Source organism: Dromiciops gliroides, chromosome 3, assembly GCF_019393635.1.
Source record: "Dromiciops gliroides isolate mDroGli1 chromosome 3, mDroGli1.pri, whole genome shotgun sequence".
NCBI lineage: Eukaryota > Metazoa > Chordata > Mammalia > Microbiotheria > Microbiotheriidae > Dromiciops > Dromiciops gliroides.
In genome coordinates this window covers 225962473-225979129 of record NC_057863.1, presented here as the reverse complement: position 1 = coordinate 225979129, position 16657 = coordinate 225962473, and the positions used below count along the sequence as shown (strand labels likewise).

General features: G+C 37.2%; 1 protein-coding gene across 3 annotated transcripts in view; it reads right to left on the bottom strand.

Moving 5' to 3' along the window:
* MID1 (midline 1) overlaps positions 1-16657 on the bottom strand; it is a 440931-nt gene that overhangs the window by 23645 nt on the left and 400629 nt on the right. For all 3 annotated transcript variants that reach the window (XM_043998250.1, XM_043998249.1, XM_043998248.1), the window contains exons 6-7: positions 15835-15962; positions 9148-9291 (exon numbers count right to left, since the gene is read on the bottom strand). In XM_043998250.1, coding sequence (XP_043854185.1) covers positions 9148-9291; positions 15835-15962 — 272 coding nt within the window. The remainder of the gene's footprint in view (positions 1-9147; positions 9292-15834; positions 15963-16657) is intronic.

The window sequence follows — 16657 nt, the reverse complement described above, 5'->3', positions numbered from 1 at the left end:
GATCTTTGTGTTTTTCTTTGTTTTTTCTTTTGTGTTTTTCTCTTTAGAAGGGATATATTTTATACCTTGCACTCCTTGAAGAGATTATTCTACTTCTTTAGCACTATAATAATTTAAGGAGTTATTTTACATATATATATATATATATACACACACACACTATATATTACATAGCACAATATACATTATGTATGTATATACATTATGCATGTGTACACACATATATACATTATATATGCATATATACGCAATGTACATGTACACACAATATCTATTACCGAGGCTGCATGTAGGAAAAATAAAATCTACCTTTTCCCAAATGGATTTCAAAAAACTGAAAACCACAACTCAGATTTCTGCTAATTGTGAAATTGTTTTTTTTTCTCCAAGTAATATACTTTTGTAACTGTAAAAATAGAATGAGACACTTTGATTCTGATATTCTAGGTGCTAATTAAATGTCTGAGTCAGCTAAAAAGCAGTAATTGAAAAATTTCATAATTACTATAAAATTACCATAAAAATGTGGCTAAGAAGGAAAAATGTAACATTAAATTATCTAAATATTAATAATTGAGCATTGATAGCATCCTCTTTTGAGCAGCTAGGTGGCACAGTGGATAAAGCACAGGTTCTGGAGTCAGGAAGACCTGAGTTCAAATTTGACCTCAGATACTAACTAGCTGTGTGACCCGTGGCAAGTCACTTAACCCTGTTTGCTTGTTTCCTCATCTGTAAAATGAGCAGGAGAAGGAATTGGCAAACCATTCCAGTATCTTAGCCAAGAAAACCTCAAATAGGGTCATAGAGTTAAATATGACTGCAACCACTGAACAACATCATCTTTTTAAAAAATAGGCTTATTTTTATTTAAAGCTAGCTATGTGTGTATACATGAAAAATATGTGTATATATATATATATTTATGTATATTTGTGTGTGAATTCCCCCTTATTCCCCTATCCTTTTTCCTCACATATATCTATATCTATGTATGTATGTATTGTGTTAAGATAATGGAGTTTGGTAGATGCCCAGGATCTGACTTGATTGATTTAGTGGTGTTTGAATTGGGTGTGAATGAGGAACGACTAAGTACCCACTTAAAGGAGTGTTCTCAAGGGGCTATGGACAGCTGCATCGGCAGGAGACCACTCTCAGCCAATCAACTTGAAGAGCCTCCCATTTCTGGTAGGGGGACAAGAAGTAGGAAGGGGACTCTGGCTGACGGTTTACTTCCTCTTGGGTTGGAGACATCATTTTGGTGTCAGGACTTCAAGTGGGTGATTAAGAAGGCTAGGATTTCCATGCTATAAGGAATCTGATCTCAATCTTTCTATCTCTTTACTATCTTATATCTTTTAATAAACCCTTAAAGCCTAAACTCTTGGTGAATTTATCAATGATTTTAGCCAGTTTCCCCCAAAAACTGGGGCGACAGATTAGAAACTGCATTTAGAATTTTAAAATACACAGTATGTATCCATCAATATATATGAGAAAAAGGATAGGGGAATAAGGGTGGTTATTTACTAGGGCCATCAAATGACCCTGACTTAGGCTGATTCTTGTCATGAAGAAAATCTCTAAAAGCCATACACTTTACCCCCGTGTTATTTTTCCTGAACTTGCCTTGTGTGGTCACTTCCTCCTTCACATTGGCACTCATAGCTTCTGAGATCTTTCAGTTGTCATCTCAACACAGATAATTCTCGGATCTCTATATGCAACACTAGTTTTTCAAATGAACTCTAGTTTTATGTCACCAACTGCCTATTAGAACTTTTGAACTGTCTGACCCCTAGTTCTTCTCAAATTTAACAGGTCCTAAACAGAACTCATTACTTTTCTCCAAAACCCCTACTTTCTTCCCAACTTGTATATTACTATCGAGGGTACCTTTATCCTTCGGATCACCCACATTCGAAACACTGGTATGATGCCTGACTTCTCCTTCTTGCTCAATCCAATCAGTTACCAAATCTTGTTTTTTCTATCTCCACAACATCTCTCACATACATCCCTTTTCCTCTACTCACATAGCTACCATTATAATTCAGGTTGCCATTGTTTCTTGTCTGGAATAGTTTTCTAATTGGATTTTCTTTCTCAAGTTTCTCCCAAACCCAAAGTGATTTTCGTAAAACACAGTTGTAACCATGTTGGCCTCTACTCAATAAACTCCAATGCCTCTTTGTTACCTCTCCGATCAAATATAAACTCGTTTGGCATTTAAAGCTCTTTACAACTTGGCACCTCCTTATCTTTCCAGTCTTTTATCACATTACTCCCCGTCATGAACTTTACAATCCAGCTATACTAATCGACTTATTTCTTTTCACATTTTGATGCCTTTGTCCTCATTGTCCATCATGCTTATAATTCTCTCCCTTCTAAACTCTTAAGTCTTAGAATCTCTGGTGTCCTTTAAGAAGATTCAGCTCAAATGATAAGTTTTATAAGCAACCTTTCTTGTCTCCCAGTTTCTAGTGCCTTCTCCCCTAAGGCTACCTTCCACCTACTCTAGGATTTTCTCATCTGTATGTTGTCACCCCCACTAGAAGGTGGTCAGAGATTGTTTTTGTTTTTCTTTTTATCCTCTGCATTCAACACAGTGCCTGACATATATAGTAAGCCCTTAATATATGCTTGTTGATTGGTTGATTAATTTGCCAAAAGTAAAAACAAATCAGAAGTAATAACTAATGTGCTTATGAAGACATTAAAAAAAAGAATAAACTTTTTTCTTCACTATATTTTCATAAACACCCAACAAGAAAAAAAAATATTCAGAAAATATTATCTGTCTTCTTTCCCCAAGAGTTAGTGGAAATCCTTTCCTGAAATGTTACCTGGGCCCTCCTAATGATGAGTTTTCATGGTCTCTTCATAGTTCTCCTTACTTTCTCCAAAACATATTGGCCACACCTTCCTTACTAAAATGCCTTACTACTTTTTAATTCCATGATTGTGCACTTTCTTAACTCTCCTGCCTTTCAGACTGATCCTTCTCTGTCTGACTTTTTGGATTCCCCTTCCTTTTCTCCTTTCTGTTAGGTGAAAATATTTCAGAGACAGCTAGGTGGCACAGTGGATAAAGCACCGGCCCTGGATTCAGGAGGACCTGAGTTCAAATCTGGCCTCAGACACTTGACTAGCTGTGTGACCCTAGGCAAGTCACTTAACCCTCACTGCCCCATGCAAAAAAGAAAAAAAGAAAGAAAGAAAGAAAGAAAGAAAGAAAAGAAAATACTTTCCAAGCACAGTTCTTTGACTTTTTCCTCCATATGTTCTTACTCAGCAGTCTTGTCCAATCTCATAGCATAAACTATCACTTTTATGTCTTTAGCCCCCAAATTATAAAACAAACACAATACTGCAGTTCTAATGAATGTTCGATATCACCAGCTGAATGTCAAAGCCCCAAATTAAACAAACTCTCATCCTTCCAATCCTATTCCATTTCTTGATTTTTCTATTTTCCCCCTATATTGGCACAAATATTTTCTCAGGTTCCCAAGTTGAATTTTATCCTTGATTCCTTCTTTTTCCTTAGCCAAAGGGTCAATCAGGCTCCAAGGCCTGATGATTTTATGACCACAATATTTCTTGAATATTTCTACAGTATTTCTACTCTATTAGATCAGGCACTCATAATTTCTGGCTTGGACTATTAAAGCAGCTTCCCAAATAATCTCCCTTGTTTCAAGTTTGTCCCTTTTCAATATACCCTACACAGAACATCCAGATTTCCCTGTTCAAAAAACTTGAGTGATTTCCCACTTCCTATCAAATAAAGTCCCGATTCCTCAGGGCTAGCTTTTATGTCTTTATCATACCACTGGTTGCTATTATCCCCATTTTCAGTCTTAGTTCATATTACTGCCCAACTAGATTATTCACTGTTCTCTGGGTGCTCCACCTTTTCCTATCCCCACACTTTTGTTAATATGCCTTTTACTGGACTGTCTTCTCCCAATTTTGTTCCGAAAATCCTTCTCATTCTTCAAGGCCAACAAGTACCACCACCTCATTCATCAAGTCATCCCTGATGCCCTTGCTGTAATCTCTCCCTCTTCTAAACTCCCTTAGTCTTTTAAAAAATAACACCAGCTCGGGCAGCTAGGTGGTGCAGTGGATAGAGCACTGGCCCTGGAGTCAGGAGTTCCTGAGTTCAAATCTGGCCTCAGACATTTAACACTTACTAGCTGTGTGACCCTGGGCAAGTCACTTAACCCCAATTGCCTCACTAAAAAAATAAATAAATAAATAACACCAGCTAATATTTATATAGCATTTTGAAGTTTGCAGAAAGCTTTACAAATATGATCTCATTTTGTCCTTATAACCATGGATGGTGTTATCTCCATTTTATAGATAAGAATGCTGAGGAAGAGGCTAAATAGCTTGCCAGGGTCTTCCCTTACTCCATGTCTAGTACTCTATTCACTGTGCCATTTAGCTGTCTCCATATTTTATTCCACATGTATTATGATTTGCATACTATAACATAGAAAAACATACATTTTTATGTATATACCTTGAGGGGCTATATAAATGTGAATTATTATCATTATTAATTATTTCTACTGCTGCATGAACTGACACTGGTCAACTCCATAACTATTTTTTTTACTGGATTATAAAATTTTTACTTTTCTTTACTACACTATAAACTTTTTGAGGATAAAGATTGTGTTTTATTCAGTGTCTTATTCCATTTGGTACTTGGCATAGTACTTTACACATAAAAGGCGCTTAATAAATATTTATTAAAAGAATGCACAAAGCTACTGTCCAGTAAATAACAAATAAACTCAAGATTAATCTGAGTGAGTTTTGTCAAAAGAATTTAGAGAAACAGAATATAACCTCCATTCATCCTTTTCTCGCGCTGCAAGCGTGAGGTCTTCCAATTTAGATCAAAGGATCAGGTAAGAAAAAATGAAAATGATTTTAATTTCTGCATATATAGATTCTCTTTTGAGATAATCTGATAGATAACCCCTCTGCCACACTGAAAATCAACTTAGCCTGAATTTCCCACAAGGTGATTTTTCATCATACTTTAATGCAAATAGGCAGGCTTAAAATTTATGGACAAATTATATCCCAAGAATCCATTTGTAAGTCAGTTTCAATAATAGGAAGACATTTTCCCACAGAAGTCAAGCCTATGTAACTCATCTAAAATTTGGTGGAATTGTAGTTCTGAATAATAATAGTCCAAGCTCAAAGATAAAGGTTACAGGGCCTATAGTGGAGAAGAAGAATAGGAAATGGAGAATGAAAGCTCCCTGAAGGCAGGGATTATTGCAGTTTTGGTTTTATATCCCCAGTGCCCAGTACTTGGCACATGATAGGCATTTGATAAATACCTGTTAAATGGATGAAGAGAAAGAGGAAGAAAAGAAAGTTGGCATTAAGTTGTAGAAAAGAAGAAAGAGTATCCTTTTCATCTAGAAGGATGTTTTAAAGTTGGCAGTTTCTTCCACCTTCTAAATGCCCCTCCCTTTGGGACCTCAGTGACTTCATGTTCTAAACACCCACTGCAGCACCCTATGCATCCTTTCCCTCTTTTCTTAAAGTAGAAGGTTCTGAGGTTATCAACTTCCTTTCTCTCTCCCATCCATCCTAATCAAAATTCTCATTCTTTCACAGCAGCTGACTTCTTTAAATTGTTAAGATGAAAGCAACCAGACTTAATTAAATTATACAAAAAGCTGAATAACTACATACCTAGAGGAATTTGCATTTGTTAAAGAGGAGACTCGTTAATGACTCTAATTGGGGAAATACTTTTAGGCAGGAAACAGTATTCCCTAACCCAAAGTACACCAATAAATATCTAAATTCTTGTTCTCAGCAGTCTCAAAGCCAGAGGCTCAAGGGATGATGAATACATTCCAGAGGATGGAAGGAATCAGAGGGTGGGGTGACTGTATTTTTGTTTTTAAAATTTTAGAAGTTTTAAGATAAGAAAACCTTTGGTTTTATGGATCAGCAAAAATTAGTTAGGGATTCAACTTGTGTCAGCTCATGGACCAGTGGAAATAACAACGACAATTCACACTCATAGTTCCTCAAAGCTTGTGCATTTTATCTACTTTGTTCTTCACAACAATCTTTTGAGGTAGGTGCCATAATCAACCCTATGACACATTGCTCAGCACAGTACTTGGTACATAGTGAGAGCTTAATAAATATTTGTTGACGTAAAGCTCAAAGAAATTAAGTGATTTACCCAAGGTCATAAAGAACATAAGTGTATGGGGCAGGATTTGAACCCAGGTTTTTTTGTTTTTGTTTTGTTTTGTTTTTTGCAAGGCAGTGAGGGTTAAGTCACTTGCCCAGGGTCACATAGCTAGTAAGGGTCATGTGTCTGAGTCCAGATTTTAACTCAGGTCCTCCTGAATCCAGGGCTGGTGCTCTATCCACTGCGCCACCTAGCTGTCCCTGAACCCAGGTTTTCTTGACTCCAAGCCTAGAGCTCTATCTCCATACTCCAGGAAAGAAGCAGTAAATTTGAGTAACTTGAGGTGAGTCCTTCTTCATTATTCCTCCTTCATGATTTCACTCCTCTATTATATTCATTCCTCTATAACTCTTGCTGTTGAGTTGTTTAAGTAGAGTCTGACTCTCCACAATTCTATTTGGGGTTTTCTTGGCAAAGATACTGGAGGGCTTTTGCCATTTCTTTCTCCAGCTCATTTTATAGATGAGTAAACTGAGGCAAACAGAGTTAAAATGATAAAAAGCCAGGTCAAGTGGCTAGTGTCTGAGGCCAGATTTGAACTCAAGAAGAGGTCTTCCGGACTATACGCCCAGTGTTTTATCCACTGTGCCACCTTAGAACTCACTGGTTCTTAAAAGTTCAAGACCTTCTATCTACTCCCCCTATACCTGCCTTTCAATAGTTCCTTTGGCAGGAGCAGCCAGGTCTCCTGTGCAAAAATGGATGTGACCTTGAGGAGTAGATAAAAGGGTACATATGTTTATGCTTACTATATAGGAGTTGGGGATTTTCTGGACTCCTTTTTGAGTTCATCATGAAACATGTTTCTTTCCCAAGCATCAGAACTACTTTTTTTTTTTTTTTGGCAGGGCAATGAGGGTTAAGTGACTTGCTCAGAGTTAAGTGTCAACTGTCTGAGGCTGAATTTGAACTCGGGTCCTCCTGAATCCAGGGCTGGGGCTTTATCCACTGTGCCACCTACCTGCCCCCTCTGAACTACTCTCTATTTTTTCCCATTTATGCCTTTGGCTTTGGTTTTGCATTCAAGGAAAAATGTATACAATGAAATATAATGCAAGTTTATTCAAAGCAAAACTCATCTGAAATAACCACCACTCACTGGCCTGACAGGATACTCTACAATTTAATAAAATTCTGCCACCATCCCTTTTTAGCCATATCATCTACAATTCTTCTCTTCTAGCCAGAATAAACCATTTACCATCCTCCAGACAGTTACAGAGCTTTGTTGCTGCCATGTCTGGCCTCACTCTATGCTCAAAACCTCCAATGCCATCTCTCTCTCTTGAATTCCTACCTATCTTTTTAAAAGCCCATCTAAAATACCAGGACCTCCAGGACATGTTTACTGTCCGGTCCATTGGTGGCATCATTACCTGTGGACATCACACAGAATTTTGTTTGCATTTATCTGGAGCACTTATCTTATTTTGAATTATTTTTACATCTCTATTTATAGGTCATGCCCCATTCTAGATCAGGGGGTTCTTAATCTGGGGCACATGAATTAAAATATTTTCTTAACTAGATTTCCAAATGATTTGTTTTCCTTTTAAACTCATGTATATATACCTTCTTTAATTAATTTTAAAATATCCTGAGAAAGAGTCCATAGGTTTCAACATCCTCATAAGGGGTTCCATGATACAGAAATGTCAAGAATCCCTTTTCTAGACTATAAACTTGATAAGGACAAAGACAGTGTCATACCTACATTTTCTATTTCACCAAAGCCTTCAAAAATATCTTCTGACTTAATCTGAATTCCACTGGAATATCTGAATTCAATTAGTCCCTCCGAGCACTAAAATAATGACTTTAGGATCTATAATATCATCAGTAGGGAATTCTTCATGAGGAAATCCCTCTATTATTATCACAACATATTCTTCAACTTGTAGTCTTAGAGAATTTTTGAAGGCACTGAGTTTAAGTTTAAATGTTTTGCCCAGAGTAACACAGCTAGCATGTGTTCAAAGCAGGACACTGAACTACTTGGTCTGCCTGAATCGAAGGGCTGCTCTCTGTATATACCACCATACGAATTGGCCTCTTGTCAATGGCATTGTTCAGTTGTTTCAATTGTGTCTGACTCCAAGACCCCACTTGGGGTTTTCTTGGCAAAGATACTGGAGTGGTTTTCCATTTCCTTCTCCAGCTCATTTTACAGATGAGGAAACTGAGGCAAACAGGGTTAAGTGACTTGCCCAGAGTCACACAGCTAGTAAGTATCTGAGGCCAGATTTGAACTTGTGAAGCGAATCTTCTTGATTACAAGCTCAGTGCTCTATTGTACCACCTAGCTGTTCCAATTGGCATTAGATTCCATCAAATAATAGTCCTAGCCACTAAACTTTAAAATGATTTGTAGCCTCATGAATTCTCAGTGCAGGATAGTGAATTGTTCCCTTTGGTGTTTCTCTAAGGCATTCCCTATGGTTTAAAACACTTCCTTCAGAGCAGGGTCAACTACCCACACACTTCTGGTGTACATCACAACAAGCAGGATTCTTTTTGTTTGTTTTTTGGCAGGGCAATGGGGATTAAGTGACTTGCCCAAGGTCACACAGCTAGTAAGTGTCAAGTGTCTGAGGCTGGATATAAACTCAGGTCCTCCTGAATCCAGGGCTGGTGCTTATCCACTGCACCACCTAGCCTCCCCAGGATTCTTTTTGAATGTAGTAACTGGAGTACTGGAGGTTTCTTTGGCTACCAAATCTATGAAATCAATCAGAAGGTGGCCTAGAGTGTTTTTAGACAAGAAAGGTAAAAGTAAGTATCATAAATACTACATTTACCTTTTCTCCTTCTTGAGTTTCATTTATCATTAGAGTCAAGCACAGAAGGCCTCCTGATTAAGTTAAGAAATGAGCCAGATTGGCAGTACTTACTAACAACATTAGCTTGTCCAGTAAAGATAGTATACTGAAGCTCATATGAAACCACACTAAATTCATCATCAGAGGTCCAGTGCACAGTGATGGTGTCGTAGGAGGCTGTACAGAGCTCTTCTCTAATTGTTGGAGAGTTAGGAGCTGTTAAGAAGTAAGAATAAGAGATGATTAGTTAATTGATTCACTTGAGACCAGAATACCAGATCAGAATGGAGGTTTTACAATAAAGATCAGTACTCTATAAACATCTACCTCTACCAATACCATTGCAACTGAGATCAGGAGATTTTCATCAAGGGTGAACATAGGGATCTTTTTTCTCTGCTCTTTACAGGCTGCTTGGGGAAGGCCAGACATACTCTTAATTAGCTAGATCAGTTTTCCATTCCATTAGGAAGAGGAAGGTGAGCTACTAGAGTTTTCTTGGCATGTAAAGGGAAAAATCCAGAATTAAGTACAGAAATACCATGACTATGTTTGTGTGAGATTTGGTGGAAAATGTTTGAACAATATAGAATATAGATTTCTTGAAGATAGTTATCTTGCTCTCTCCTCCAGAGTCATCAGAGTCCAGTGGCAAGACAAAGGTCAAGATGACTGGCCAAGGCCCAGGATGCAGTGGGTGACCTTGGGCCTTTTAAAATTAAGGTCTTTTCCAGGTTCCAGTTTGTCAACAATCATGCACATTCAATGACTATGGGCTAAGTAACAGTTAAGACAAAATATGGCCCAATTTACCATCCCAAAGATATCAGTCTGGGAGGAGAAAGCTCTCAGAACTTCTGACCAGAACAGAAAAAAAATCACATCAATAGCTAAACGATGAGCCACAGAGGTTTGGGTTGGGAGCTAATACTGACTATTCAAGGAAAATCTTTAAACAGGCTGTGTTCCATGTCTGGAATGCTCTATCTTATCTCAGCTTCATGGATTTCTTGGCTTCTTTGAAAGCTCTGCTCAAAACTTACTTTCTCCAAGAGGCCTTTCTTAGTCTTCATAATACTAATTCATCTCCCTTCAGTTTACCTTCCATCTACTTGGTATATTTCTTTTTTTTTTCTTTTTTTTTTTTTAGTGAGGCAATTGGGGTTAAGTGACTTGCCCAGGGTCACACAGCTAGTAAGTGTTAAGTGTCTGAGGCCGGATTTGAACTCAGGTACTCCTGACTCCAGGGCTGGTGCTCTATCCACTGCGCCACCTAGCTGCCCCTTACTTGGTATATTTCTTATGTGACATACTCTCTCCCACATTAGAGTATAAGCTCCTTGATGTTAACAACTGTTTTTGTTGTTGTTGCTGGGTTTTGTTTTCATTTTTGTTTTCTTGTTTTCCTTTGTATCTCTAGCATGGTGCCTTAGCAAACATTTAGGTGCTTAATAAATGCTTGTTGGCTGACTGAGTTCTTCAGGTAGAGGGTCATACTAAGCACTTAGCACACAGTAGATGCTTAATAAAGGTTTCCAGGATGACTGACTTCTTAAGGTGTACAGAGTTGGACTATGGGGCCTCTGAGGTCTCTTCCGACTCATATGCTATGTAATTCCATGTGTAAGAAAAAGGAGGCATTTGAAATGGATTTCTTCAAAATGCTGCAGGGAAGAAAACTCTTTAATTCCCACTGGTGTTTCTTCAACAAAGACTTTTCATCTCAACTGATACTCATGGCTAGTTTCATGGGCAAGAAAATAAGAACCAATGAAGGACATTTTTCATTAACAGTAGTGTTTTTGAAACTTGTCCATATCAGTTATGAATTTAAGTAAATATATGCACAACTTCAGAAGGGGAATAATAAATCCCAAAGGTTAGAACGTTTTTTCTGTAACATTTATCTGACCTAAGGCATTTCTTTGCTCTAGATTAGGGGTTGTTAACTTGGGGTTCAAGAACTTGTTTTTTAAAAAAATATTTTGATAACTATTTGAATATAACTGCTTTCTTTTGTAATTCTATGTATTTTCTTTTATACATTTAAAAATATTTGGAGAAAGAATCTATAGACTTCACCAGACTCCCAAAGGTATCCATAACAACAACAACAACAAAAGATTAAGATAAATACAGGTTAGATTTAAGACTGGACTTGATAAGTACTTTAAAAAATGGGTATAGCTTTAGGAAAAGGCTAATGATGTCTAGTCACCTCAGGGCTCTTTGTACAGTTCTGCTAGAGGCCAAAATGCTTATGAGAATTTTACAATAAATAAGGTACAAGGAATGATACTTGGATACCCAAGTTTGAAGTGCAAAATCCACAAAGTTCTCTCAAGTATGATTTTAATTTATGCATTAGGTGACAGATACAAATTCAAAATTCATCACAGTGAGATACTGTATATTTGACTATAAATCAAGGAATCCACTGAAGAAGTGCATTCCAAGGTACAAGAGCCAGGTGCAACATGGAATTTGTTAATTATTTTCTCGGTCTCTGTAGGTATGGGGCCAGAATTATCTATATTCATTTCCTGACATTAATCATCTATACTGATTTCCTAACATTAATTCTACCCTCACTTTAAATCATTCATTGACTCATTCTTATATCAACAATTAAAGACATTTTCTCCATTACAAAAATATATACAAATGCATAAATGTATTTATAGATGCATTTATATCTATATATGTATAATTCAATGCAATGAAACATCATCTGCAAAATAGAGTACCATGTGACACATGGCAACAGCAACAACCAGGGAAGAAATGTCACCTTTCTGGTTTATTAACTTGATATGTCACTTTGAGGCAAGTCACATGTTAATATAATAGCTTTCCCTTTCAGAAAAAGGCATGCTTGCTGGCATTAGATGTTACAACCTTTCTCTCATCACAGGATTTGGTGAGGAAAGCACTTTGTAAACTGTCAAGCACTATGTGCAAATATAAGTTCTTATTCTTATTTGATTGGAAAATATTCAGTGGTTGTTGTTTTGAAAAGATGTTAGATATTTCACATTTAATAAGATAAGTATCATGAAGCCAATTTCAATGTATAATGATGTAGTACTAGAGAAACCATCTTGGCCTCTCTTGCTAATAGGACACACGGAACAGTAGCAAACATTGCATAAACACTTCATTTCCGGCTCACACATGTCTGATAAACTGTTTGGACTTGGCAGCTTTAGGCCAACGTTGTGTGTTGCAAGGAAGGTCTATGTTATGTCTAGAAATAAACCAAATGTCCTTCTGGAATTAATGGTTAACAAGGTGTAATTGATGGGGAAAGAGCTCTTTAATAGGTATCCAGATGTGGACATCAGTACGGGATAAACACCAATCATGCTGAATGGAAACATGGCTTTGGGAACATTGATCTCAGATAGACACATCAAACACATGTTAAGCCAGGAGGATAATCTGTGGTTACAGTGACCATATTTTCAACCCCAAATTGAAATACATAATCTAACAAAGAAAATTCTTTATGCTAGGCCCAGGTAATAATGTACTCTCCTTGCAATAGCACTGAGCCAACATATATTTTCTTTTTCTTTCTTTCTTTCTTTTTTTTTGCGGGGCAATGAGGGTTAAGTGACTTGCCCAGGGTCACACAGCTAGTAAGTATCAAGGGTCTGAGGCTGGCTTTGAACTCAGGTCCTCCTGAATCCAGGGCTGGTGCTTTATCTACTACACTACCTAGCTGCCCTGCCAGCACATACTGTTGCTGTACACATCGTGAGGGGGCTTGTGCAACTATTGGGAAATAAACTAATGTTATTTTCCATATTTAACAATTTTTATTATTTCACAAAAGATATTAGAGTTAAACCCTAATATAGTATAGAAATGGTATTAAGTTGCTGTAGGAAGGAAAAAAGAAAAACACCAACTCTGGTTTGGGCTGCAATTGGGAGGGATGCAGGCATCATGTTTAGGATCCCTGCTCCAGATATTTCCAGACTATCTCTTATCTATCCACGCTTCCCCCATCCTCTATTTGTGAAATTTATTTTTTGTATTCAAGTGCAAGTCTTGACATTTGTCTTTAGCAGATTTCATCTTAGATTCATTCCAATGTCAAGATCCTTTTGGATTCCCATTGTCACCCAGAAAAGTAACTAGCCCAGACAGCTTTGTGTCACCTGCAAATATGAAAAACATATCACTTCTGCCTTAATCTAAGTTACTGAAAATATTATACAGCATAGGGCCAAGCTAAGAACCTCAGGGTCCTAGCAGTGGAGATTTTTCTGCCTTGTTGACAGGAATCATTAAATAAGCATCCAACTAGTTCTGAAACTAACTGCATTATCACCTTATCCGTGTCTCTTCATCTTCTCTGTAAGAATAATATAAGACCCTTTATAAAAGCTCTGCTAAAATCAAGGGAAACTATATACACAACATTTCCCCTCTCTACCTGTTTGGCAATGCTATTGAAAAAGGAGATGATATTAGTATGGTGTGACTTGTTTTCTCCTTGGAGTCACTTTTGACTCTTCCTTATTCCCCATTTCCCACATCCATTTGCTTGCCAAGCCTTGTCAATTGAACAGGCACAATATCTTTTGTATCTGTTTTCTCCTTGCCACTTCACTCTACCACCATTCTATTTCAAGGCTTGATTAACTCAAACCTGGATTATTTTAAAATAATTCATCCTTTCCCCAAGTTTTCCATCCTTTTCACAACTGATTTTCCAAATAAACAGTCCAGACCATATCCCCTCTTCTCAAAAAGATTCAATGTCTCCCTCTTGCATATGAGATAAAATAGACATTCTTGAGGCTGATGGTAAAAGCTCCCTACAATCTAGCTCCAACTTGTTTTTTCCAATCTCACTTTAACTGAAGTAAGCAATGAGATGAATATAAAGCCTTATACTTCAGTTTAAAACAAAAATAAAGGAGGGACATTTAGCCTGGAGAAGAAATGACTTAAGGGGATGTGATGGTGTTCTTCAGATACTGGACTGGCTGAAAGACGTATGAGATAATTAACCTCATTCTGCATGACTCTGGAAGCAGATTTTTGGCTCAACTGTAAAGGACAAAACTTCCTAAAAATTAGAACTGATCAAAAAGGGGACGAACTTCTTTTAGGGGTTAGTTGAATTGACTGTTTACTGGAGATTTTCAAATGGAGGCTAGATGACCATTTCTTGAACATACTGTAGATAGGAGTCATGATTTGAGCAGAGGTCCACTAGATTGAGGTCCTGGTCAATATTTATGACTTATGATTCTATTTTACCATTTTTCTTCTTGGACTCAAATCCATGAAAAAGAATCCCCAGCCCCTTGGATCTCCCTTTCCCACCTTTTGTAGATATGTGTGTGTAGGGGGGAGGGAGTGGTTTCCACAAGGACTTAAAGTTTCTACACTTACTTCATTCTCTGCCTGTTGCCATCCTTCCTTTCCTTCAAGGCCTACAACAGTTGCTATCTTCTCTCTGAAAGCTGAAAATGATCTCTTCTGTCTTGAACTTTTTGTAGCTGTCTGACTTAGGCATCTATCACATTCTACTTTCCATAAAAGTTTAATAACCCATGTCATGTCCTCCCACTTGATTGTAAGCTCCTTAAGAATAGGGGTGATCTTTTTCATCTTTATATAGCTAAGGCCTAGCCATTTCTTGTACACTGTAGGTATCTAATAAATGTTTGTTGACTTGAAACACAGCAGCATGGTACAGTGGAAACAGTAATGGCTTTGAAGTCAAGGAACCTGGGTTGAAGTTCTGCCTTTCACTGCCTCTCTCTGTATGGCCTTAGACAAGTCATTTGTTAAATAATGGTGTTCATCTGAAATGTTTTCCAACTCTAATTCGGTGAAGTGAAGCAAATGCTTTTCTATACCCCTGTGAACTTGTTCATAGCAAAAAAGTGGATCTTTTCTAAAAGGAATTTGTTAGCAAAACAACAGATTGAAAATCCTACTGGTAAATGTCCCTAAGTTACGGTGTTTAGGTGTTTAGAAATGGAGAAGAAGCATTTTGTGTGATCAAAAATAACGCTTGGTATAAAAGCAAGTAAACAAACATTTGTTGAGGGCCTACTATCTACTAGGCACTGAGCTAAGCACTTTACAAAAATCTTGTTTAATCTCCACAACAACCAATCCCTGAAGGCAGGTGTATTAATATTCCCATTTTACAGTTGAAGAAACTGGAGTAGATAGAGGTTAAAGTATTTTGTCCAAGGTTACATGACTAGCTAGTAAATATCTGAGGCCATATTGAGCTCAGGTCTTCTTGACTCTAGGTCCAATGCTCTCTAACTACTGAGTCACCTACCTGCCTCATACAAATCTCAATTAATCCAAATGTGATTTCTACTAAATTTACCAAAACTCCTCACACGAAGCTTTGAAGCAAGGTGATATCTCTGATCCATCAGAATTGTACTTTCCATATGACTAAATGTAGCTGACCTTAATACTTCATAAAAGTGATCTGACTAGCATATCAAGATTTTTAAAATTTCCTTATTGTTTTTGGTTGGGGATAGGGGCAGTGAGTATATGAGATGAGAACTCCCTCTACTTAATATTGAAGTGTATTCTTTTTCCCCAACCTGCTTCCTTGGGGGGAAATATTCATGCATATCATGGCTAGAGGAAGTTTGAATTTTCTTTCTAATCTGAAGGTCTACTAGATTATTTGGGGAGAAAAAGAAACCAAAGAGTAGAGATGCAGCCCTATGCAGAGTGAGATTTTAAAAAAAAATCTAATACCTGTAAGGTAATCCAGACATTCTAGTAATTTCTTCTCTCTGGAAAAATCTAATGCGAAGGTATCAAAAGTATCATTGAGGTTAATTTCAGGAATTAGAACTTGGGAGGATGCCGTTGCCATGGAGACCCTAGGATAAAAGGAAAAGTTTTAAGAAACTTACAGATAGCTTTCACATTCATCCCTTAGAACACACACACTCTCTCTGTCGGACAGACACACAAAAATACACATGATATGGAAAATGTATCTTAATATTTTAGAAATCTGTATTAATATATTTACTCCCTCAGAATGTTATATAATGCTTTTATCCTTTAACTTGAAATAAAAGTTCAAGCATTCAATTTCTCCCCTCCCCCTTTTTCCTCTTCGAGAGAAAGGAATTGAATTTTCTTCCCCATTTCCCCCCTCCCCATCTCCCTTTTACTGCTAAATAGCAAAGTTTCCTTTGGAAGCTAAAGAATATTCATATTTTATGCCGCTCTGTATTTAACAGCTTGGCACTGTCAAATGCAGCCCTAGTAAGAAGCTTATTGCTCCAGGCATTCTTTCACACATCTGTCTGAAAAACTGTTGGATTCAGTCTCCAGAAGTTCCCTACTTCAAAAGAAATTTATCAAAATGTGAAATGCATAAAGGACAGAATAAGGATTTTTAAAAGCTCCCAGATATTGCTCTAATTTAACCAATCACTTGCCTGGCTGTAAAAAGTGAATATTTTCTGAATATTTTTTAAAAATAATTATTATTCATTTCACTTCTTTCAGCATGGGATTCTTTTTCATTTGCTCACTGCATAAACCATGGGATATATACATGAGC